This window comes from Phasianus colchicus, chromosome Z (genome assembly GCF_987193195.1).
Source record: "Phasianus colchicus chromosome Z, bPhaCol1.hap1.1, whole genome shotgun sequence".
NCBI lineage: Eukaryota > Metazoa > Chordata > Aves > Galliformes > Phasianidae > Phasianus > Phasianus colchicus.
In genome coordinates, this window is record NC_143476.1 from 14,784,915 (window position 1) to 14,811,089 (window position 26,175).

Genomic DNA, 26,175 nt, shown 5'->3' on the forward strand with positions numbered 1-26,175 from the left:
TGCTGCTATCCGGTGCCTGGGACTGGAGGCCTGATTGAAAGTCCCCTTGCAAGAGGCTCTGCTCCTCCTCACTGATGCTGACCTGCTCCTGCATGGAGGTGCTGCTGTCAGGGCACTCACACTGTGCTTCAGATGGGCTGCACTGCAGAGACTCTTGGTTAAAATCCACACTTGTGACTGTGGTGTCTGGGAGGCTCAGGTCAGCAACTTCAGCAGAGCCAGGTGTAATGAGAGCATGGACTTCGATGAGCTCCTTCTCTCCATTCATGTTGTTAGATGGAAGGCTGCTATTGGAACTGCAGCAATTTGTGCTTCCTAAGAGCTCTCCACTGATGGAAGCACACAGAGCATCCTCGCTACTTGCCCTGGATCTTATGGCTTGGCAAGGGCTCGATTCACCTAGAAAGGATACACAGGAATTAGTGTCAAACTTTCACAAGCTGAATTACGCCAGTGGTTCTTGATCAGGGATGAAGATTTAGGCACGGGCTGGAACGCCAGAAAGAGATACAAGTGCAGAGCAAGCTTGAATTCTATGTTCCTGAAAAGCAGGGATTTGGAAACTGCATTTGCACCCTTACCTGCCAGGACTACCACTGCTGTTTCTGAGGGCTGCCTGGCATTGCGCTGCAGTTGGCGTTTGCTCCCAGAAAATGGCTTTCTGAGGCTGAAGCAGCAACACCAACTGCTAGCTGGCGATTCCTCCTTCTTGCTGGGTGGATTTTGTCTGGAGAGAGAAAACAGCCAATGCTGTGAGTCGTGCGTGGTGCAGGGTGAGGGAAGAGCAGCACTGAGCTCTTGGCAGCAGTTGCTTGTTCCTGGGACTGCCTGGTTTCTGCAGAAACACAACTTAGAAACTCGCTCTGTTTCCAGCAGTTGAGGATGGCTCCGTTCTACAGCTCAGCCCTGAAGTCTTGCTGGCTAAATTCCCCTCAACTCTGTCAAGCAAGATGCAGAGCATGTGAGCAAAGGCTCCACAGCTGTACAGCACAGCATCTGAGGGATGGCTTTGATGGAGCTGGCAGGCGTAACTGCTTTCTGAGGAACCGTGCAGCCATAAAGGAAGCTCAGAAGCATCTCTGACTCTTACATTAGCACCTCATCGGCCTCATCTCACTGCCATGTTTAATTTCCTGTGCCAGCAAGTCTGACCAACTGCTCTGCTTAGAGGAGAACTGGATTTGTTTTCAGGCACGTGGCCCTGAAATCTAGAAAACCCCACCTTAGCCTAACTTACTTTCAGCAACTTCTGGCACTAGAAATACTGGAAAAAAAAAAACACTAACACCCACCCAGACAATGATGCTAGCTGCTGGAAAAGAAAGTCCTCTTTACCTGTCAGATGGAAAGTCAACGACGGTGTGGAATTTGCCCTGCCCAGCTGCAGGGCTTTCTTCCACTACAATGTTGTGGCTGCTCTCTGTCACAGGGGGAGAGCTGCTGTGGCCTCGCCTCTGTGCCTGTGCCTCCTCCAGGCTGAGCAGCTTTGTGGCAGCAGAAGAGACCCCCACAGACTTGGGCCCTGGGAGAGAATTGTGCCCTGTCAGGGAAAACCACAGGTAAGAGTGAGGATCAGAAAGCAGCAGCACAGCCACCACAGTTCTGGGGGAGGTGCTGTATTTTTCTCAGGCTTGCTTATCTGAGCCACTGGAAGAACAGAAGCCCAAAATAACCATGTGGGCAGAAGTCTGTTTATGGCAAAGGACACGGTTATAACTAAGAGCAGCTTACTGTATCAAAACAGGCAAGGAAAAACCCAAGGAAATGGGGGCAGGGAACTGAGAAAGCTTCGCTGCCACACTTGCATCAAGCTTTTCCTGCGTGCAAACCATAATAATGACGGTTTCCTCCTTGTGAAGTTTGGGCTTGGACATTCTCAGCATCCAGCAACAGGATGCCATACCCTAATGGAAGCCCAGAGGTCTGCTGTCCTCTTGATGGTAAAAGAGTATCTCAAAGGTCCCAGAGAAGGCCTGCATTTGGTCAAGGTGTCAGGTCAAGATCAAGCTAATGGAGGAAGACACTCACCTGCTGCATCTGCGATGTCTGCTCTGGATTTGGAGCCGAAGAGGACGTCTGTGTGGTTGATGATGAATTCCACCACATCCGACTGCGTCTGCAGCTCCATGCAGGCAGCTCTTCCGCTGGCGCAGGCAGACTCGTTCTGCTGTGATCTGTAGAAAAGGCAGATTTTAGAAGTCATTTCTCCAAGACCGTTTCCCCGAGTCTGAATTGTTGCAGCCAAAAGCTGTCAGCTGAGGCTCTGGAGACTTCCGCAGTGGGCAATCAGTGATGCCACTGCAGAAATTCCCCTGGATGATCAAGGACACGTCAGTCCCATCTCAACAAGACTGCAGAAATTGTCACCTAGACATTGTGCCTGTGGGGTTGGAGAACAGCCCAGGCTCCTGCTCTTCTGTCAGCCACAGATTTTACAGGAGAAGAGCACATTTGATGGAGAAAAAGAGGACTGTTCTTTTTTAGTGGAGAACATATGAAGCGTTGTGTTGAAACAGAACCAGAAGTTTACCTTAAGAGGTTTGGAGCCCACACAATGGCTAGGTTCTTGGCATGCATGTTTGTTATCGTGGAGCTCCCAGCCAGACACGCCAAGTGTCTCATCAGATACTCCAGAGTACTGGAAAACAAGAGAGGCAAACGTTCAGCACCAACGAGCATGCCGTGCTGCAATTCAGAAAGCAAACCTCCATTCATGCTACTTCTTGTGATTGCTACTGTCACCGAAGATGAAGTAGATGCAACTTGACTGAGTGCCACGCTGCAGCACCAAGCCCCAGCACAGCACAGCCGCAGCCATCAGCTGCACCAAGCGTGCCCCCGTGCCCAGGAACTGACCCCATAAAGTAAGCCCATGGAGCCTTCAACCCTTCAGCATACACAGGCATCGTGTTGCCGGCGTCAGACAGAGCCTGGAACCGCATCGTTGCCCTCTGCAATGCAGCAGGGCTGAGCTCAGCAGGCTGAGGGCAGCACTGACCTGTAGTGAGGAGCGGGCAGCTGCTGGATGACGTCCTGCATTCTGAGCAGCCGCTCCTCCTCTGTAGCGGCACCAACAGCATCCTGGAGTAGTGCAGAAAGGGAGCGAGACACCAATCAGGCTAGTACACCACTGCGAGTAAACCTCGTGGGGCTGACAGCAAAAGGGCCTCCGAGCTGGGGCACTGCTGCAGCCATCTGCCAAGAGGCCCAGGAAGAGGGAAATGAAAGACGTGGCCTTGTGCTTACCGAGAACTTGCCGTACAGCTGGTGGGTGAGCAGAGGGTTCGGGAGCTCCCTGAAGTACATCTTGCAGAGGGAGCTCACGCTGTGAATGTCACGGACGGTGAGCTCAGGAATCTGCTCCGACTCAAATTCCTGCCTGGAGAGAGGGACGCAAACCCGGTTGAGCGAGAGGAAGGCAAGCCCAAAGCCACACCAGATGCACTCAGGCTGTGTCAGTCGCAGCACTCTTACCGCAGTCTCTGGATGTTGGACGCGACGCCGGACAGGCGGTATATCCCCTGCACCACGCCGTGCTGCTCAATGAACTCAGCGCAGCTCTGGAGGACCTGGGGGACTGAAGAACACGTGCCAGCCGTCAGTGGAGCTCCTGATTCAATCGTGCTGCAGGCTGTGCTTCACATCCCATCCACTAAGCCCAGCCAGGCTTGGCTGAAGCAAATACAGATGTGCTTGTCTCTTAGGAGCATCCGCCTCACTTTATCCTTCAGCCATCAACTCCCACTACACGTGTCTGCATGGCTATCAGCCTGCCCCCTGCTAGATACGAGCTCCCTTTCATCTTCTTTAGATGCCCAGCAGAGGAAGATCTCAGGAATGGGCAGCTCCTTACCATCACGACCGGAGTGGAGAAGATGCTCTCCCAGGTCACCGCCAAACACCCTTTCCTTCTCCACCTCCCGCTCGGTCGGTTTCTTTGGGCGGGCCTTCACCAAGGAATGAAGGAAGGTGAGGATCTTGCTGCGTTTCTTGGGCACTGCACAACAAAAGGAAGAAACCAGGTCATTTCAGGTCTGGCTCCGTTGGATGAGGCCGAGCACAGCACATTCTACAGAGCACGTCAGAACGGGAAGAACATTACCAACCAGTACATACAAAAAGGGGTTTTCCCCATCTCTGGAGGAGCCCAAGGCCAGGCTGGATGGGGCCCTGGGCAGCCTGATCTAGTCTCACATTAAATGTGGGGGCTGGGAGACCACCCTGAGGCGGGAGGGTTGGAGCATGATGATCCCTGAGGTCCCTTCCATCCCAAGCCATTCTATGAAGATTCTATAGTTTCCCCAAGTCCAATCATAAACACAGGAGGATTGGGCCAAATCTCTGCCTCATGGTGTGCATGAAGAATCATCAACACAGAGGACAATGTGGCATGGATAAAGGAGGTACTAAACATGGAACACACCCCCAAAAAGACTTCATTTTGCTTCCCCACACCATCAAATGTAACATCCATACCTGGCTTTGGCACTGAGTTGATGAGTGCCTCAGGAATGTTCTTATTAATGAGTTCCACACACTCCCCTGGGAAAAATCCAACCTGTAACAAGAAGAAAAGAGAGGCCAACTATTGCATGCAGCACTTCTCAGATCTGAACTGTTAAACCAAAAGCCACATAACATTTCCCTCGGAACGTGCTTGCCTGACGTTCCATAAGACTATCCAGCAGAAAATGGCCATAGTTCACAGCATAAAGGTAATAATTTTTCAACATTTGCAGCCAAAGGCAAGGTCCTCTGATACTGACACAGGGAAACTGTTTATGTCCTTTAGGCATCCTGTGCAGGCAGAGCAGCTCTAAGCTGAGATTCCTGCCTTTACTGAAGTTGCACTCTCCAGTCTGAAGCTTGTGCCTACCTGGAAGCCGAGCTTGCCTCTCCACCAGGGGGTCAGCTCCTTTGGTGGCATGTCGATGACACACACGATGTCTCCCACCTGCAAGAGATTGCAGCGTCAATCCCAGCTTCAGCACGGCTGGGAGGAAAGCACAGCTCAAATGACTGCATTCTTCTGCACTGCCAAACATGGCCGAGCATGAGAGCACTTGCACCAGTGCAGCTCTGAAGGCATTTGCCACTGTAAAATTGAACAACAAGGAACGCCTTGAACTGCTTACCTCAAAGGAGAGTTCATCCGCTGCCTGGGCAACGTATCTCTTAATAGCATGGGCAGCAGCAATAGCTGGAACATTCACAGGTGCCACCTCATGGTCCAGCAGGGGCTTCCCCTTGTTCTCAGTCTGAAACAGAGAGCACAGGCCACGGTGAGGAGCTGGGAACCAACAAGGAGGACTTCAAGGTGAGGAGCACATCTGCAGAGAAAGCTGCAGGAAATGCACTCGGTCCTTATCGTGGGCACTGCAGAAGGAACTGCAAGTCTAATAACGGCTGTTTCTCTCCCTGGTGTGCAGCAGGCACACGCCAGGCAATGCTGCCTCTCTCCCCACCCAGACTAATCAGCAATGGCACTGACGCAGACAGGTGGCCTTGTCCATTTTGCCCCCTCCTTTCCTGCGCTCTTTGTGCAGGAAGGCTGACTGTTTAAGATGCTAGGAGACCGTGAAGAGGGAAACCAAAGCTACGGCTGCAGTTACAAGGTGCAAACAGTGCCATTGCAAGCACCAAGCAGCTCTCTTGAGCAGTCCAACCAACAGCAAGGCCAAACAGAGCAGAGAATGATTGTTGTTTCTGCAGCCATTTCAAGGGAAAAGTCAGTAGAGGACAAACACAACAGCCGAGATGGCTCTCGTACTTTTATAAACTTGCCACCCTTGCACTGCTGTCTTGCCACAGAGGAGCTCTCTTGGAAAGCAGGAGAGCACATCTGCGGCTCACTCTGCTGGCTGCAGTCAGGGAACAAAGACCAATCAGAGCTTCATACTCTACCTCTGTCCATGCCAGCTCAGGCCCACAGCTGATCTCGCTGCACGCCACAGCCATCAGCGTAGGTGTGACAAGCTGGAACTGAAAAGAAACACACTTTTATTTTCTCTGTTCACATCTCTGCTGTGCTCCCTACAGCTGTCGGGCACACTCACACAGCCCAAGCACGCCTGCTGGTGTCCCTGGTGATGCTGTGCAGCTCTGCACAAGCTGGGGCTGGGACTCTTTGCCTAAGGGATTGGTTTCCTGTAGACCAGCTGGTCACAGCACCACAGACAGCATCCTTCTGAGGGCTGAGCTGCAGAGCACGTGGAGAAAACCCACACGTGACCAGCGTCCCATCAAAGCTGGATGAGGCTGTGTTACTAAACACGGGGCGTCATGGGCTGCTAAAGCATGTGGGGGGACAAACCATGGCAGGTACCTGGCAAGAGATCAGAACGAGGGAGACAAATGCCTTGAATCCGCAGCCGTTCCTTGTCACTTTGCTCTGATCTTCCACGAGCAAAAGCTGCAGCAGGGAAGCAGGCAGAGGGTGGAGAGAGGAGAGAGAAAGAGCAGGTCAGTTTGCTTCCACGGTTTAGCAAAGACTACGAGGGAAAAACCAAAATCTGCCCTCCCTCAACTTAAAAACTTAAGTTTTCAACTTAAAACCATTTCCCTTTGTCCTGCTGTTATCTACCCTTTCAAAGAGTTGATTCCCCTCCTCTTTTTAGGCTCCCTTTAGGTACTGAAGGCTGCCATGAGGTCACCCCACTGCCTTCTTTTCTCCAGGCTGAACAAGCCCAGCTCCCTCAGCCTGTCTTTGTAGGGGAGGTGCTCCTGTCCCCTGATCATCTCTGTGGCTCGCCTCTGGACCCTCTCCAACAGCTCCCTGTCTTTCTGGACACTGTAGTGCAGCTGGGGCCTCACAAGAGCAGATCAGGGGGGGACGATCACCTCCCTGTCCCTCATGGCCACCCCTCTGCTGATGGAGATAATGTGAGCCTATGAGCTCCGCCAGCCAGCAGTTCTCAGCACTCACTGTCCCCCCGTCTCTCCCACACTGTCTCAGCTTACCTACAAGGTGCTGCACAGGACGGTGTGAAGACAAAGGGACGCAGTCGGTGCACAAGTGCAACAAGCGAGCTGCTCAGTCAGAGCTCCAGCGCTCCAATGAAGGGACGCAGCACGCACTGCTCCTCCCCTCATTCTAGCCCTTATGACATCACTGAGGGCCACCAGGCTGCTCCACCACGACGCACAGGGTGGGGAGGCAAGACCAGTCACAAGGGCAGAAGATTCCAACAGCCCAGCCCAACGTTCTGGAATCAGGGGCTGCTTGGAATTCTACCCCAGCCAAATCCTGGAGAAGCTGGCACGGGGTCGTCATGACCAAAGCGCAGGACCTGGCGCTTGCTCTTGTTGAGCCTCGCACAAATGGCCTCAGTGCATCCCTCTGGAGGGCCTTCCTGCCCTCAGCCAGATGGACGCTTCCTCCCAGCAGCGTACCTTGCAGTGCTGGGCCCATGTCAAATCCACACTAGAGTGGGTTTTGTTACATTCAAGGGCATGTTGCAGCACCCATCTATTTCACCTGGAAGGAAATAAAGCAGGAGATGGGAGAAACACAGAACTGCTGCCAGACTGCTTTATCACCTTCTTACACCACCTTCCCTTGCCTCATCCCCTACCCCAACTCCTGGATGATGCCCACAGGCTGATAGTTGGATCTCAAATCCATAGGAATCCTTTCACAGGACTCCATCAAAAAGGCTGTCACACTTGTTCCGTACACTCACACTGACCCAGCAGTGGTATCACAGTCACTTAACACACACACAACAACCAAACCCCGAGCATGCACATCCCTTCCTGCGTGACTGCAGCCCACAGCTCCCCTTCACACCTCCGTGGATCTCTGGTGTTTTACACTGATGCAGCCTCGCTGCAGCTCCGTGGCTGTCACACAAGGCCTGCAGGACCTCTTTCTCTGCAAACCCCGTCTGCAGGCATTGGTTCACGAGGTTCACCTCCTGCCCTCCTGAGCAAAAACAAGCACTAAGAACAAGAGCAAAGCACGCTGGACTCGACCTGGCTGGATCCCCAACCCTCAGTCCTGTCAGACGGACCCTGGTGTGGAGACTCATCCCCAAAGCCTGGCTGGACATCAGCACAGGCATCCTTCTTCAAACGCCCCATCCAAGCAGCAAGGGATCAAAGCGTTGGCACAGCTGAAACAGAAATGCTGTGTGAGTTTCCTGTTAGCACTGAGCAGGAACAAATCTACCGCTGAGCAGCAGGATGTGAGACAAGCAGCAGAAGACACCCAACCTGCAGAACCAGCTCGTTTGGGGTCGGTCCAGATGTTTGTCTGCTCCCTTCCCTGGCCCAGGCCAAGCTTGTGAGCTGCTCCTCCTTTGTGCAGGGGGAAATGGTGCAGATGCCATGTGGTGGCTATGCACAGCATGCCTTGCACTTGCTTTTCCTCTCTCCATCTGCCAATAGCAAACAGCATCTCCAGCCTCCAGAGATCACTGAGTCCAACCCCTGCACAACAGTGAAAAAAAAGATATGATAAGGGGTACTTAAAGCACAGCATCTGTAATCAGATCAGACTCCTGCACTGTGAAGACTTCCATGAGTATTCCTGCAGAGTGCATCACTTAGTCTCTCTTTAGCCTTGTGTTCATGGTTTTCCTGTAAGAGCTTGTCTAAAACACACTGCCTAGAATCGTGGTTATGCTAGAAGCATTTGGATTTCTTGATCCTCACTGTGATTTCAATAACAAATGCAGATGTTTTTTTGTTAGGGACAGCTTTCAATTTCTCAACTGAAATTTCAATATTGCATTAGGTGTTGACAACCACGGGGCTGCAGTACAGAGAATTACAGGAAGATTAATTTCTCCATCTCCATGCTCCTAGACATTTATGGTTACAGTGATGTAGTTATATACAAAGTTGCAAGATACCAAAGCTAGAATAACCTCTTGGTGCAGCAGGATGTCTGGAGCCCAAGTGCAGAGTCTCAGTGTTGCAAAGCCTTGAAGAGGTGCACTGTATGTGCTGGGGCTGATGACACAGACACTGGAGCAAGGCCAGTGTGATGTTAGAAACTTGACCAGCAGCTGATCTGTTGTCAGCCATTTCTGGACACAAACGGGATCTGGTCGACTTAGGACATGACCTTTGGGCTGGAGAGCAACTCCCCGAGAAATCACACAGCCACTGCAGACCGTTGGCAAGAACCCCATACCAAAACAGCTCATCTGCAATCAGTTTTTAATCTGTGCAGCAGTGATTGGAACAGGCGCACGCTCTCTGGAATTGCAGGAATGTTCACAAGTGGAATGTACATCACCTGTGTGCTCCAGCTCTTCTGTGTGCATGCTAGGAGCAGTGATCCCCCTGCACCCAGGGCTGCAATAAAGTCGTGTGGGCTTTCTAACCTGCCAACCAGCAGCCCAGGCTGCCCAGAGCCACATCCAGCCTGGCCTTGCATGCCTGCAGGGATGGGGCATCCACAGCCTCCCTGGGCAACCTGTTCCAGTGCCTCACCACCCTCTGGCTGAAAAACTTCCTCCTCACATCCAACCTCAACCTCAACACCCCCCGTCTCAGTTTAAAGCCATTCCCCACTTGTCCCATCACTGTCCACCCTCCAAAACAAAGCACCTCGGCTGTTCTACACTGAAAGAGCAAAATAACCCACAGCTCTTACTTCCACTGTATGCATTTAATTCCAGACTTAAGGTCACAGGTTAATTACTCATGTGATCCTTCCTGACAGAAGAACTACTCGTAGTGATGTGTAGGAGTAAGGAACAGTTTGAAAAGGTCATGGACATATTAGAACTTGCAGCATTTATCTTAATAGATGCCTACATTGCAAAGCATTTTGTAAAACACACGTTACAAGTACTGTGCATTGGATTACACTATATCAAACTCTAAGTAACAATACAGGTTGCTTTTAAATCTACACTTCCATGTTTTCTTCTAACTCCTTGATAAAATTCCTTACTACCTTCAGTTTTAGAGCCAAAGCAGTGTTTGAGCTGGTAATGTACTCTTGAACAGCACTGCTGCCTTCAGCATTTGTATGTTTAGATCTGAAAAGAGAATTTGGTCATTATTTCATGATGAGAGAATCTTATATGACACAACAGAATTACAAAAATCTGACAATACTGTAAAATGCCAGCGTAAGAATGTGGCTTTGATTTAATTTTTTCTTTTTTTTTCTTCTTTTTTCTTTTTCTTCTTTTTTTTTTTTAATGGTGAGGGTACCATTAATTCAAGACAAGAATTTTGTTTGTAAGTCGATCTCTATAACTGTTCTTGGCATCATTCTGTAGGATGAACTAGATACATGGAATTTGGCACTGGCTCCCCAGGGCAGTGGTTTGGCACTGAGCTGACAAAGGCCAAAGAGCATTTGCACAATGCTCTCAGACACAGGGCTTGACCCATAGGAGGTCCGGTGTGGAACCAGGAGGTGGAATACATGATCCTCGAGGTCCCTTCCAAATACAGATATTCCATGATCCTCTAATACTTATATTCCCAAGTCCTGTACACAGTGCTCAGATGCTTAATTGAAAGGTTCCATGAAACAGTGAGGTATCTATGTCCCTTTACCACTCAGTTATTCAATTTGCCACATGGATCTTTTATCCAGTCACATTAAAAAAACACTCAAAGTATTTCCTTCAGTCTTCCATTCTGATAGAGCTTTCTGGAGCAAATAAAGAGTTGCAACTCAGAATGTCCACACCTCCCTTCCTGCACCCTGCATACTTTTTTCATTGTACTGTGATTACATACCATTCTATTGTCACCCTCATTCTGTCATTATCTAGGCAGTTTACTGCCATTACATTTTCCAGCAACAGATGCCCACAAGTACAGCCAGCCTGGACTTATTTCCAATACTTACCTTTGTCCTGATGTCCTTGTAGGAGGTGGGACATTTCTCCATCTCAGCAGCAGAGGGCAGGAGGGGTCCAAGGTGAGGGCACGCTCTCCCCTGTTTTTCTGGCACTCAAAGACAAAGGGAACAAGAAAATCAGATGTGTTTCCCTGCCCATGGCAAACACCAGACTTTCCATCCTTACAGTCCTTCCTGCCATCAGCAGCAACTGAAACAAAATCCCACTCACCTTTGCCATGTCTGGCAGAGGTTGCAGCTCTTTCTATTGCATCCCTCTAGCTTTCAACTCAAGAGCTCCTGTGTCACTCAAGGAAAAGCAATCTTTTACCTGCTTTGCCATGCTCATGGCAGCAGCAATGCAGATGCCAGCAGCTGATGCCCACAAGGACAGCCAGCCTGGACTTATTTTCATTACATATCTTTGTCCTGATGTCCTTCTAGAAGCTGGGCCATTTCTCCATCTCAGCAGAAGAGGGCAGGTGGGGTCGAAGTTGAGGGCACGGTATCCTCTGTTTTTCTGGCACTCAAAGACAAAGGGAACAAGAAAACCAGATGTGTTTCCCTGCCCATGGCAAACACCAGCCTTTCCATCCTTACAGTCCTTCCTGCCATCAGCAGAGATATTTTGCTTTCTTGTGCCACTTCATCCCTTTAGCATCTGGCATTCTAACAAAAAAGTACTTACAAGGAATTTTAATATTTTCATATTAAATGTCAGAATTAGAACCTCATATTTACCAAATATTTAAAACGTTCAACCCAGTGAGAAGTGAATTGATGTTGTATTTAGCATTCAGATAAGAACTTGTAAAGGAAGTAAACAGAGCTGCTTTCATAAACTATAGTCTCATTGTCAAGCCTTGCACTGTCTCAGCAGATTATTACAGAATGTTCATTCAGGCAGGAATTCAGAGATGCGTCTGAATTGATAACAACAACGAGTAATTAAGAAAGCTTGACTGCAGTCTGCTTGAGGATTCCAGTCTGAAGTGTGTTCCACCTGATGACAACTGGGAATGTCTTTCTCTCACCATTAGAACCATTGCACCTCTGACTAAACACATAGCTAATCACCACTGAAAACTAACTACATGTTGATTAACATTCAGAGAGATTGTGCAGGTGTCCTTTTAGGAACTGGCCTACAGTATGCTAAGAGGGATGGATGTGGGGACATGAGGATCACGTGCCCTCTGCCTTTTAAGGCAGCCCCAGCAGAGCAGGTCAGCAGGCTGAAGAGCTGAGTGGGTCACCAGGGCTCAGAGACTTCACTCGGCCATCTGAAAGTTGAGGGCCTTCAGCCCAAGCTGCCCTTTTCCATGCAGGCAAGGAGGCCAAGAGAAGGTGGATCGGCACGGTTCTGGTGCAGACAGGGGCTGCAGTGTGAGCAGGCCTACACAGACAAGGCTGTGCCCACACAGAGTGACAGCAGCTTTCGCTGTGAGCAGATTCCCAGGGGGCCTGAGCCATGGCAGTTCTTGATGGCAGCATGTTCCAATCAGCCCTGGAAGTCTTCTCTGGACGTCTGTCGCATTCTGGAATCCACACTGAGGACGCAGTCGCTGTGTCAGAGCAGCTGGCAGAGTCACGGGGAACCGTGACGTAGTTGGCCCAGGGAGCAACAACAAGGCCTGCACTGCTCAGCCAGCCCAGGCCAAAGGGGAGCACGAGAGAGAGCAGAGGAGAGAGGGGGGAAAGAGGGCCAGGAAGGAAAGGCCTGTGCCTGAATGGACGTGTAGCAGCAGCTGCTGACAGCAAACTCGGTGATGGCAGGGGCACAGCAGAGCAGTGCAATGCTGGCAGCTTCCTGTGTCTTTCACACAGGCACTGCAGACATGGCCAGCACTGGGAGATCAGCAGAACTGCTGCACACCTCTGCCAGCCCAGGCCAGAGGAGTGCAGAACAGTGAGCTGCTGCTGAGGGGAGAGAGGATGGCCTGAGAGCTGACCTGAGAGGCAGGGCTGGCTGTGTTACAGCAGCCTCTGTGTCCTCCTCCTGTGTCTGTGAGGGCCAGAGGGCCAGAAGAGAACATGCCCAGACAACGAAGCCCTGCTGTCCTCTGCTGCTCAGCTGGAGAGATGTTCCGCCTTCCTGAAGGACGCTGATCCAAAGGGAAGGAATCAAAGGAAGTCCAGGCTGGCTGTCCTTGTGGGCATCAGCTGCTGGCAGCTGCCTCTGTGCTGCCATGGGCAGGGCACAGCACACACAGTGTTTGCAGTTCCCTGTGTGACACTGGCCCTGGTGACCTGACAGCCATAGGGAGACAAGAGAAAGAGCTGCCTCCCTCTGCCAGATGAGGCAAAGGTGAGAATCCCAGAATCACAGCATGGCCCGGGTTGGAAAGGAGCTCAAGGTTCATGAATCTCCAACCCTTGGCTCTCCAAGGGTGCACAGGGGGCTTTGTTCTCCCTGTGGTGCAGCTTCAGTGCCAACTCACAGCTGAGCTGGTTGGCACACTGTGACAGCCTGCCGCTCTGAAGCTCTTGGGGCAGTGCTCAGTTCTTTCTGAAGTACTCTGGAAATGCTGCTTCTCCTTCACCAAGTCTGTTTCCAGACAGACGTCTTTTTCTCCTCTGTACACACAAACAGTATCTTGTAACTCCCTGGCACAGTGCTCAGAAGTGATACTTCTGGAAGCACGTCAGAGAAAAGTGGCCTTGTCCCAGTGGACTTTCAGAGCAGATGAGAACAAGTCTTGGTTGACGGCTTTCTTCTGCTTCTGGAACTGCACAGGCAGGTTGTGTGTTGTCATACTTTATGCCAGAGTGCCAAACTGAAGCAGTTTCTGCAACTTCTTTTTTTCATACTTGTCACTCTTTGCTGAGACCTTAACTTAGTCATTTTTAATGCGCTCTCATCTAAACTACTGTGTCCTCCAGTGTCACTGTTGTATGAATCAGGACTGTGGGATTTCATCAGTGAAAGGATTCTGCTCTAATGACTGTCATTCTAAAGCTGATATTGTTTCCACCGCATCAGGCTTGCATGAAGCATCTTTGATCAACAGAGAAATCAGAAAAATGGCTTTTCCTATTGCAGTTTCCTTTTAACTAGTGATGAAAGCTGTCAGTTTATTTTTGGCACCAGAAATCCTGGGATGCAACCAGGTTAGATAAGAAGTGACACTGAGTGCACAGTAAAGGAACATAGATGAGACAGCATCACACAGCTCTGGAAAAGATGTTCCAGCTCTGTGTCTACCTACACCTTCAGGAGATGAAAAGTACTGGCTTACTGAGGTGTCCTGGGTTGCAGGTTCTGTTAATCTCCATTTTTGGAAGAGCTGCTTGCAATAAATACCTTGTAAGGTGAATGAGCTTGATAGAAGTAGGGTGTGAAAGAGATGGATTTGCTGTTTCCCTGAAGGTGCAGGAGTATTGCTGTGCCTACAGTCAGTAAACAAGGCAGAAATCACTGTGTTCCTCAGAATGAAAAAGAATAAAAATCTTTTTGTGAGTGACAGCACGCCTGAATGAAGCACAAATGTAAACATTTAAAATAAGGGCTAGTGTCAAAGGGACTTGCAGTATTTCTCGTGAAGAAATATTTGATGCTTCTTTAGGAAAGTCATCCTAACAAAAGTGTACTGATGTCTTTGCTGAGGATTTCCTTGGTTCCAGCCTGAAGGTGTGCGCAGGCATGAGCAGGCAGTGCTGAGCTGCAGGTGAGTGCCTGTGTCCCACAGCAGGAAACCCGTGGATGTCTTCAGGGGTTTGAAATGGGCAGAGCTGTAAAACCTGAAGGCTTTCACTGAAATTGTCCTCTGCTTCATTTTGTAATCTTAGTTTCACCAATGCTTTCCAATATTATTTTCGTATGAATGCAGATACATGGGATAGGATTTAAAGTTTTTATGGTGCTGCTGTATAATTTTCTGTGGTCATCATTAGCCAATAAAAAAAATAAATGGTAATCAGGCAATCTATTAACAACCTGTGGCACGTGTAAAACAATGAAATTCCTTGCAGGAAGACAATATTGCTATACAATAATGTGGCTATCCAAAACTCTTAATTATACTTGATGAGCTGGAGATAATCCTGAAATGCGGGACTTTGATCTTAGCCAAGAATAATAAAAGTTATTATCATTCTTAAATTGGCAGCTGCTATCAAAAGCCTGTGTCTTATTTCCCTTTTAGTAACACTGGCTAAATCAGAGAAACTGATAAAAGAATTTCATGACTGCAGCTTAGGGATTAATTCCCACTTGAGAAGAAGTAATCTATGTCAAAAAATGTCTGTAAATACTTTTTTATCTTATTTTGCCAGATGTATTGATATTTGAGATGAATGGCAAAAACATTTTGCGTACATAGATAAGCAATGCAAATTTGCTGGATTGTTTAGAGAAAAAAGCTCCGGTTATCTGATCGTTTCCATGCAGAAATAAGATTTACAGAAAAATTCTCATTATTATTATTCATGCATGAATAAGTTCAAAAAAGAGATGTGGGGGATGTTGTTTCAATTCCAGGTGATTGTGGGAAGGACTGTCAGGATGGAAAGGCTGGTGTTTGCCATGGGCAAAGAAACACTTCTGGTTTTCATGTTCCCTTTGTCTTTGAGTGCAAGAGGCCATGAGGAGAGTGTGCCCTAAACTTGGACCCTTTTTGACCATTGCAGCAGAGATGGAGAAGTGTTCAACCTTCTAGAAGGACTTCAGGACAAAGATATGTAATGAAAATAAGTCCAGGCTGGCTGTCCTTGTGGGCATCAGCTGCTGACATCTGCATAGCTGTTCCTATGGGAATGGCAGAACAGGTGGAATCTTGCATTTCCTTGTGTGACACAAGCACTGGTGAATTCAAAGCCAGAGGGGTATATTAGAAAGAGCATCACCTCCCTGCCAGATTAGGAAAAGGTGAGTGGGATGTTGTTTCAATTAGTACTGATGGCAGAAAGGACTGTAAGGATGGAAAGGCTGGTGTTTGCCATGGGCAGGGAAACACATCTGGTTTTCATATTCTCTTTCTCTTTGAGTGCCAGATAAATAGAAAAGAGTGTGCCCTCACCTTGGAACTCTCCTGCCCTCTTCTGCTGAGATGGACAAATGTCCCAGCGTCTAGAAAAACATCAAGACAAAGATATGTATAGAAAATAAGTCCAGGCTGGCTGTCCTTGTGAGCATCAGCTGCTGGCATCTGCATTGCTGCTGCCATGAGCATGGCAAAGCAGGTAAAAGATTGCTTTTCCTTGTGTGACAAAGGTTCTGTTGACTTGAAAGCTAGAGGGATGCAATAGAAAGAGCTGCAACCTCTGCCAGACATGGCAAAGGTGAGTGGGATGTTGTTTCAGTTGCTGCTGATGTCAGGAAGGACTGTAAGGATGGAAAGGCTGGTGTCTGCCATGGGCAAAGAAACACATCTGGTTTTCATTTTCTCTTTCTGTACCAGAGAAAGAGGAGAGTGTGCCCTCAGCTTGGAACTCTCCTGCCCTCTTCTGCTGAGAAGGTAAAATGTTCCAGCTTCTAGAAGGACATCAGGACAAAGATATCTAATGAAAATAAGTCCAGGCTGGCTGTCCTTGTGGGCATCAGTTGCTGGCATCTGGACTTCTGTGCCATGAGCATGGCAAAGCAGGTAAAAGATTGCTTTTCCTTGTGTGACACAGGAGCTCTTGACTTGAAAGCTAGAGGGATGCAATAGAAAGAGCTGCAACCTCTGCCAGAAATGGCAAAGGTGAGTGGGATATTGTTTCAATTAGTGCTGATGTCAGGAGGACTGTAAGGATGGAAAGTCTGGTGTTTGCCATGGGCAGGGAAACACATCTGGTTTTCATTTTCTCTTTCTCTTTGAGTGCCAGATAAACAGGGGAGAGTGTGCCCTCACGTTGAACCCATCCTGCCCTCTTCTGCTGAGATGGAGAAATGTTCCAGCTTGTAGAAGGACATCAGGACTAAGATATGTAATGAAAATAAGTCCAGGCTGGCTGTCCTTGTGGGCATCAGCTGCTGGCATCTGCATTGCTGCTGCCATGAGCATGGCAAAGCAGGTAAAAGGTTGCTTTTCCTTGTGTGACACAGGAGCTCTTGACTTGAAAGCTAGAGGGATGCAATAGAAAGAGCTGCAACCTCTGCCAGACATGGCAAAGGTGAGTGGGATGTTGTTTCAATTACTGCAGATGTCAGGAAGACTTTAAGGATGGAAAGGCTGGTGTTTGCCGTGGGCTGGGAAACACATCTGGTTTTCATTTTCTCTTTCTCTTTGAGTGCCAGATAAACAGGGGAGAGTGTGCCCTCACCTTGGAACTCTCCTGCCCTCTGCTGCTGAGATGGAGAAATGTCCCAGCTTCTAGAAGGACATCAGGACAAAGATATGTAATGAAAATAAGTCCAGGCTGGCTGTCCTTGTGGGCATCAGCTGCTGGCATCTGCATTGCTGCTGCCATGAGCATGGCACAGCAGGTAAAAGATTGCTTTTCCTTGTGTGACACAGGAGCTCTTGTCTTGAAAGCTAGAGGGATGCAATAGAAAGAGCTGCAACCTCTGGCAGACATGGCAAAGGTGAGTGGGATGTTGTTTCAATTAGTGCTGATGTCAGGAGGACAGTAAGGATGGAATGGCTGTTGTTTGGCATGGGCAGCGAATGACATCTGGTTTTCATCTTCTCTTTGTTTTCCAGAAAAAGAGGAGAGTGCGCCTGCAACTTGGACCCCTCCTGCACTCTGCTGCTCATAGGGAGAAATGTCCCTGATTCTAGAAGGAGTTCAGGAGAAAGATATGAAATGAAAATAAGTCCAGGCTGGCTGTCCTTGTGGGCATCAGCTGCTGGCATCTGCATTGCTGCTGCCATGAGCATGGCACAGCAGGTAAAAGATTGCTTTTCCTTGTGTGACACTAGAACTCTTGACTTGACAGCTAGAGGGATGCAATAGAAAGAGCTGCAACCTCTGCCAGACATGGCAAGGGTGAGTGGGATTTTTTTCAGTTGCTGCTGATGTCAGGAAGGACTGTAAGGATGGAAAGGCTGGTGTTTGCCATGGGCAGGGAAACAAATCTGGTTTTCATTTTCTCTTTCTCTTTGAGTGCCAGATAAACAGGGGAGAGTGTGCCCTCAGCTTGGAACTCTCCTGCCCTCTTCTGCTGAGATGGAAAATTTCCCAGCTTCTAGAAGGACATCAGGACAAAGATATGTAATGAAAATAAGTCCAGGCTGGCTGTCCTTGTGGGCTTCAGCTGCTGGCATCTGCATTGGTGTTGCCATGAGCATGGCACAGCAGGTAAAAGATTGCTTTTCCTTGTGTGACACAGGAGCTCTTGACTTGAAAGCTAGAGTGATGCAATAGAAAGAGCTGAAACCTCTGCCAGACATGACAATGGTGAGTGGGATGTTGTTTCAATTAGTGCTGATGTCAGGAAGGACTGTAAGGATGGAAAGGCTGGTGTTTGCCATGGGCAGGGAAACACATCTGGTTTTCATTTTCTCTTTCTCTTTGAGTGCCAAATAAACAGGGGAGAGTGTGCACTCCCCTTGTAACTCTCCTGCCCTCTTCTGCTGAGATGGAGAAATTTCCCAGCTTCTCGAAGGACATCAGGACAAAGATATGTAATGAAAAGAAGTCCAGGCTGGCTGTCCTTGTGGGCATCAGCTGCTGGCATCTGCATTGCTGCTGCCATGAGCATGGCAAAGCAGGTAAAAGATTGCTTTTCATTGTGTGACACAGGAGCTCTTGAGTTGAAAGCTAGAGTTCTGCAATAGAAAGAGCTGCAACCTCTGCCAGACATGGCAAAGGTGAGTGGGATGTTGTTTCAATTAGTGCTGATGTCAGGAAGGACTGTAAGGATGGAAAGGCTGGTGTTTGCCATGGGCAGGGAAACACATCTGGTTTTCATCTTCTCTTTCTCTTTGTGTGACAGAAAAAGAGGAGACTGTGCCCTAACCTTGGACCCCTCCTGCCCTCTGCTGCTGAGATGGAGAAATGTCCCAGCTTCTAGAAGGACATCAGGACAAAGATATGTAATGAAAATAATTCCAGGCTGGCTGTCCTTGTGGGCATCAGCTGCTGTCATCTGCATTGGTGTTGCCATGAACATGGCACAGCAGGTAAAAGATTGCTTTTCCTTGTGTGACACAGGAGCTCTTGACTTGAAAGCTAGAGGGATGCAATAGAAAGAGCTGCAACCTCTGCCAGACATGGCAAGGGTGAGTGGGATTTTGTTTCAATTAGTGCTGATGTCAGGAAGGACTGTAAGGATGGAAAGGCTGGTGTTTGCCATGGGCAGGGAAACACATCTGGTTTTCATATTCTCTTTCTCTTTGAGTGCCAGATAAACAGGGGAGAGTGTGCCCTCACCTTGGAACTCTCCTGCCCTCTTCTGCTGAGATGGAGAAATGTCCCAGCTTCTAGAAGGACATCAGGACAAAGATATGTAATGAAAATAAGTCCAGGCTGGCTGTCCTTGTGGGCATCAGCTGCTGGCATCTGCATTGCTGCTGCCATGAGCATGGCAAAGCAGGTAAAAGATTGCTTTTCCTTGTGTGACACAGGAGCTCTTGACTTGAAAGCTAGAGTGATGCAATAGAAAGAGCTGCAACCTCTGCCAGACATGGCAAAGGTGAGTGGGATGTTGTTTCAATTAGTGCTGATGTCAGGAAGGACTGTATGGATGGAAAGGCTGGTGTTTGCCATGGGCAGGGAAACACATCTGGTTTTCATTTTCTCTTTCTCTTTGAGTGCCAGATAAACAGGGGAGAGTGTGCCCTCACCTTGGAACTCTCCTGCCCTCTTCTGCTGTGATGGAGAAATGTCCCAGCTTCTAGAAGGACATCAGGACAAAGATATGTAATGAAAATAAGTCCAGGCTGGCTGTCCTTGTGGGCATCAGCTGCTGGCATCTGCATTGCTGCTGCCATGAGCATGGCAAAGCAGGTAAAAGATTGCTTTTCCTTGTGTGACACAGGAGCTCTTGACTTGAAAGCTAGAGGGATGCAATAGAAAGAGCTGCAACCTCTGCCAGACATGGCAAAGGTGAGTGGGATGTTGTTTCAATTAGTGCTGATGTCAGGAAGGACTGTAAGGATGGAAAGGCTGGTGTTTGCCATGGGCAGGGAAACACATCTGGTTTTCATTTTCTCTTTCTCTTTGAGTGCCAGATAAACAGGGGAGAGTGTGCCCTCACCTTGGAAATCTCCTGCCCTCTGCTGTTGAGATGGAGAAAGGTCCCAGCTTCTAGAAGGACATCAGGACAAAGATATGTAATGAAAATAAGTCCAGGCTGGTTGTCCTTGTGGGCATCAGCTGCTGGCATCTGCATTGGTTTTGCCATGAGCATGGCACAGCAGGTAAAAGATTGCTTTTCCTTGTGTGACACAGGAGCTCTTGAGTTGAAAGCTAGAGTTCTGCAATAGAAAGAGCTGCAACCTCTGCCAGACATGGCAAAGGTGAGTGGGATGTTGTATCAGTTGCTGCTGATGTCAGGAAGGACTGTAAGGATGGAAAGGCTGGTGTTTGCCATGGGCAGGGAAACACATCTGGTTTTCATTTTCTCTTTCTCTTTGAGTGACAGATAAACAGGGAAGAGTGTGCACTCCCCTTGTAACTCTCCTGCCCTCTTCTGCTGAGATGGAGAAATTTCCCAGCTTCTCGAAGGACATCAGGACAAAGATATGTAATGAAAAGAAGTCCAGGCTGGCTGTCCTTGTGGGCATCAGCTGCTGGCATCTGCATTGCTGCTGCCATGAGCATGGCAAAGCAGGTAAAAGATTGCTTTTCATTGTGTGACACAGGAGCTCTTGAGTTGAAAGCTAGAGTTCTGCAATTGAAAGAGCTGCAACCTCTGCCAGACATGGCAAAGGTGAGTGGGATGTTGTTTCAATTAGTGCTGATGTCAGGAAGGACTGTAAGGATGGAAAGGCTGGTGTTTGCCATGGGCAGGGAAACACATCTGGTTTTCATCTTCTCTTTCTCTTTGTGTGACAGAAAAAGAGGAGACTGTGCCCTAACCTTGGACCCCTCCTGCCCTCTGCTGCTGGGATGGAGAAATGTCCCAGCTTCTAGAAGGACATCAGGACAAAGATATGTAATGAAAATAAGTCCAGGCTGGCTGTCCTTGTGGGCTTCAGCTGCTGTCATCTGCATTGGTGTTGCCATGAACATGGCACAGCAGGTAAAAGAATGCTTTTCCTTGTGTGACACAGGAGCTCTTGACTTGAAAGCTAGAGTGATGCAATTGAAAGAGCTCCAACCTCTACCAGACATGGCAAAGGTGAATGGGATGTTGTTTCAATTAGTGCTGATGTCAGGAAGGACTGTAAGGATGGAAAGGCTGGTGTTTGCCATGGGCAGGGAAACACATCTGGTTTTCATATTCTCTTTCTCTTTGAGTGCCAGATAAACAGGGGAGAGTGTGCCCTCACCTTGGAACTCTCCTGCCCTCTTCTGCTGTGATGGAGAAATGTCCCAGCTTCTAGAAGGACATCAGGACAAAGATATGTAATGAAAATAAGTCCAGGCTGGCTGTCCTTGTGGGCATCAGCTGCTGGCATCTGCATTGCTGCTGCCATGAGCATGGCAAAGCAGGTAAAAGATTGCTTTTCCTTGTGTGACACAGGAGCTCTTGACTTGAAAGCTAGAGTGATGCAATAGAAAGAGCTGCAACCTCTGCCAGACATGGCAAAGGTGAGTGGGATGTTGTTTCAATTAGTGCTGATGTCAGGAAGGACTGTATGGATGGAAAGGCTGGTGTTTGCCATGGGCAGGGAAACACATCTGGTTTTCATTTTCTCTTTCTCTTTGAGTGCCAGATAAACAGGGGAGAGTGTGCCCTCACCTTGGAACTCTCCTGCCCTCTTCTGCTGTGATGGAGAAATGTCCCAGCTTCTAGAAGGACATCAGGACAAAGATATGTAATGAAAATAAGTCCAGGCTGGCTGTCCTTGTGGGCATCAGCTGCTGGCATCTGCATTGCTGCTGCCATGAGCATGGCAAAGCAGGTAAAAGATTGCTTTTCCTTGTGTGACACAGGAGCTCTTGACTTGAAAGCTAGAGTGATGCAATTGAAAGAGCTGCAACCTCTGCCAGACATGGCAAAGGTGAGTGGGATGTTGTTTCAGTTGCTGCTGATGTCAGGAAAGACTGTAAGGATGGAAAGGCTGGTGTTTGCCATGGGCAGGGAAACACATCTGGTTTTCATCTTCTCTTTCTCTTTGTGTTCCAGAAAAAGAGGAGAGTGTGCCCTAACCTTGGACCCCTCCTGCCCTCTGCTGCTGAGATGGAGAAATGTCCCAGCTTCTAGAAGGACATCAGGACAAAGATATGTAATGAAAATAAGTCCAGGCTGGCTGTCCTTGTGGGCATCAGCTGCTGTCATCTGCATTGGTGTTGCCATGAGCATGGCACAGCAGGTAAAAGAATGCTTTTCCTTGTGTGACACAGGAGCTCTTGACTTGAAAGCTAGAGTTCTGCAATAGAAAGAGCTGCAACCTCTACCAGACATGGCAAAGGTGAGTGGGATGTTGTTTCAATTAGTGCTGATGTCAGGAAGGACTGTAAGGATGGAAAGGCTGGTGTTTGCCATGGGCAGGGAAACACATAAGGTTTTCATTTTCTCTTTCTCTTTGAGTGCCAGATAAACAGGGGAGAGTGTGCCCTCTGCTTGGAACGCTCCTGCCCTCTGCTGCTGAGATGGAGAAATGTTCCAGCTTCTAGAAGGACATCAGGACAAAGATATGCAATGAAAATAAGTCCAGGCTGGTTGTCCTTGTGGGCATCAGCTGCTGGCATCTGCATTGGTGTTGCCATGAGCATGGCACAGCAGGTAAAAGATTGCTTTTCCTTGTGTGACACAGGAGCTCTTGAGTTGAAAGCTAGAGTTCTGCAATAGAAAGAGCTGCAACCTCTGCCAGACATGGCAAGGGTGAGTGGGATTTTGTTTCAATTAGTGCTGATGTCAGGAAGGACTGTAAGGATTGAAAGGCTGGTGTTTGCCATGGGCAGGAAAACACATCTGGTTTTCATATTCTCTTTCTCTTTGAGTGCCAGATAAACAGGGGAGAGTGTGCCCTCACCTTGGAACTCTCCTGCCCTCTTCTGCTGAGATGGAGAAATGTCCCAGCTTCTAGAAGGACATCAGGACAAAGATATGTAATGAAAATAAGTCCAGGCTGGCTGTCCTTGTGGGCATCAGCTGCTGGCATCTGCATTGGTGTTGCCATGAGCATGGCACAGCAGGTAAAAGATTGCTTTTCCTTGTGTGACCCAGGAGCTCTTGACTTGAAAGCTAGAGTGATGCAATAGAAAGAGCTGCAACCTCTGCCAGACATGGCAAAGGTGAGTGGGATGTTGTTTCAGTTGCTGCTGATGTCAGGAAGGACTGTAAGGATGGAAAGGCTGGTGTTTGCCATGGGCAGGGAAACACATCTGTTTTTTGTCTTCTCTTTGTGTTCCAGAAAAAGAGGAGAGTGTGCCCTCACCTTGGACACCTCCTGCCCTCTGCTGCTGAGATGGAGAAATATCCCAGCTTCTAGAAGGACATCAGGACAAAGATATGTAATGAAAATAAGTCCAGGCTGGCTGTCCTTGTGGGCATCAGCTGCTGGCATCTGCATTGCTGCTGCCATGAGCATGGCACAGCAGGTAAAAGAATTCTTTTCCTTGTGTGACACAGGAGCTCTTGAGTTGAAAGCTAGAGTGATGCAATAGAAAGAGCTGCAACCTCTGCCAGACATTGCAAAGGTGAGTGGGATTTTGTTTCAATTAGTGCTGATGTCAGGAAGGACTGTAAGGATGGAAAGGCTGGTGTTTACCATGGGCAGCGAAACACATCTGGTTTTCATATTCTCTTTCTCTTTGAGTGCCAGATAAACAGGGGAGAGTGTGCCCTCACCTTGGAACTCTCCTGCCCTCTTCTGCTGAGATGGAGAAATGTCCCAGCTTCTAGAAGGACATCAGGACAAAGATATGTAATGAAAATAAGTCCAGGCTGGCTGTCCTTGTGGGCATCAGCTGCTGGCATCTGCATTGCTGCTGCCATGAGCATGGCACAGCAGGTAAAAGATTGCTTTTCCTTGTGTGACACAGGAGCTCTTGAGTTGAAAGCTAGAGTTCTGCAATAGAAAGAGCTGCAACCTCTGCCAGACATGGCAAAGGTGAGTGGGATGTTGTTTCAGTTGCTGCTGATGTCAGGAAGGACTGTAAGGATGGAAAGGCTGGTGTTTGCCATGGGAAGGGAAACACATCTGTTTTTTGTCTTCTCTTTGTGTTCCAGAAAAAGAGGAGAGTGTGCCCACACCTTGGACACCTCCTGCCCTCTGCTGCTGAGATGGAGAAATGTCCCAGCTTCTAGAAGGACATCAGGACAAAGATATGTAATGAAAATAAGTCCAGGCTGGCTGTCCTTGTGGGCATCAGCTGCTGGCATCTGCATTGCTGCTGCCATGAGCATGGCACAGCAGGTAAAAGATTGCTTTTCCTTGTGTGACACAGGAGCTCTTGAGTTGAAAGCTAGAGTGATGCAATTGAAAGAGCTGCAAACTCTGCCAGACATGGCAAGGGTGAGTGGGATTTTTTTCAGTTGCTGCTGATGTCAGGAAGGACTGTAAGGATGGAAAGGCTGGTGTTTGCCATGGGCAGGGAAACACATCTGGTTTTCATCTTCTCTTTCTCTTTGTGTGACAGAAAAAGAGGAGAGTGTGCCCTAACCTTGGACCCCTCCTGCCCTCTGCTGCTGAGATGGAGAAATGTCCCAGCTTCTAGAAGGACATCAGGACAAAGATATGTAATGAAAATAAGTCCAGGCTGGCTGTCCTTGTGGGCATCAGCTGCTGGCATCTGCATTGGTGTTGCCATGAGCATGGCACAGCAGGTAAAAGAATGCTTTTCCTTGTGTGACACAGGAGCTCTTGACTTGAAAGCTAGAGTTCTGCAATAGAAAGAGCTGCAACCTCTACCAGACATGGCAAAGGTGAGTGGGATGTTGTTTCAATTAGTGCTGATGTCAGGAAGGACTGTAAGGATGGAAAGGCTGGTGTTTGCCATGGGCAGGGAAACACATCTGGTTTTCATTTTCTCTTTCTCTTTGAGTGCCAGATAAACAGGGGAGAGTGTGCCCTCTGCTTGGAACGCTCCTGCCCTCTTCTGCTGAGATGGAGAAATGTTCCAGCTTCTAGAAGGACATCAGGACAAAGATATGCAATGAAAATAAGTCCAGGCTGGTTGTCCTTGTGGGCTTCAGCTGCTGGCATCTGCATTGGTGTTGCCATGAGCATGGCACAGCAGGTAAAAGATTGCTTTTCCTTGTGTGACACAGGAGCTCTTGAGTTGAAAGCTAGAGTTCTGCAATAGAAAGAGCTGCAACCTCTGCCAGACATGGCAAGGGTGAGTGGGATTTTGTTTCAATTAGTGCTGATGTCAGGAAGGACTGTAAGGATTGAAAGGCTGGTGTTTGCCATGGGCAGGAAAACACATCTGGTTTTCATATTCTCTTTCTCTTTGAGTGCCAGATAAACAGGGGAGAGTGTGCCCTCACCTTGGAACTCTCCTGCCCTCTTCTGCTGAGATGGAGAAATGTCCCAGCTTCTAGAAGGACATCAGGACAAAGATATGTAATGAAAATAAGTCCAGGCTGGCTGTCCTTGTGGGCATCAGCTGCTGGCATCTGCATTGCTGCTGCCATGAGCATGGCACAGCAGGTAAAAGATTGCTTTTCCTTGTGTGACACAGGAGCTCTTGAGTTGAAAGCTAGAGTGATGCAATAGAAAGAGCTGCAACCTCTGCCAGACATGGCAAAGGTGAGTGGGATGTTGTTTCAGTTGCTGCTGATGTCAGGAAGGACTGTAAGGATGGAAAGGCTGGTGTTTGCCATGGGCAGGGAAACACATCTGTTTTTTGTCTTCTCTTTGTGTTCCAGAAAAAGAGGAGAGTGTGCCCTCACCTTGGACACCTCCTGCCCTCTGCTGCTGAGATGGAGAAATGTCCCAGCTTCTAGAAGGACATCAGGACAAAGATATGTAATGAAAATAAGTCCAGGCTGGTTGTCCTTGTGGGCATCAGCTGCTGGCATCTGCATTGGTGCTGCCATGAGCATGGCACAGCAGGTAAAAGAATTCTTTTCCTTGTGTGACACAGGAGCTCTTGAGTTGAAAGCTAGAGTGATGCAATTGAAAGAGCTGCAACCTCTGGCAGACATGGCAAAGGTGAGTGGGATTTTGTTTCAATTAGTGCTGATGTCAGGAAGGACTGTAAGGATGGAAAGGCTGGTGTTTGCCATCGGGCAGGGAAACACATCTGGTTTTCATTTTCTCTTTCTCTTTGAGTGCCAGATAAACAGGCGAGAGTGTGCCCTCACCTTGGAACTCTCCTGCCCTCTGCTGCTGAGATGGAGAAACGTCCCAGCTTCTAGAAGGACATCAGGACAAAGA

The 26,175-nt window shown here is 48.6% G+C and overlaps 1 protein-coding gene across 1 annotated transcript in view; it reads right to left on the bottom strand.

Annotated features, from left to right (window-relative positions):
- Positions 1-2,973: 2,973 nt before the first annotated feature.
- The window catches only part of LOC149912653 (rho GTPase-activating protein 32-like), a 39,110-nt gene continuing 15,908 nt past the window's right edge, over positions 2,974-26,175 (bottom strand). The window contains exons 13-19 of the mRNA XM_090131869.1: positions 5,136-5,258; positions 4,877-4,954; positions 4,454-4,558; positions 3,854-3,989; positions 3,475-3,577; positions 3,247-3,379; positions 2,974-3,081 (exon numbers count right to left, since the gene is read on the bottom strand). Coding sequence (XP_089987995.1) covers positions 2,974-3,081; positions 3,247-3,379; positions 3,475-3,577; positions 3,854-3,989; positions 4,454-4,558; positions 4,877-4,954; positions 5,136-5,258 — 786 coding nt within the window. The remainder of the gene's footprint in view (positions 3,082-3,246; positions 3,380-3,474; positions 3,578-3,853; positions 3,990-4,453; positions 4,559-4,876; positions 4,955-5,135; positions 5,259-26,175) is intronic.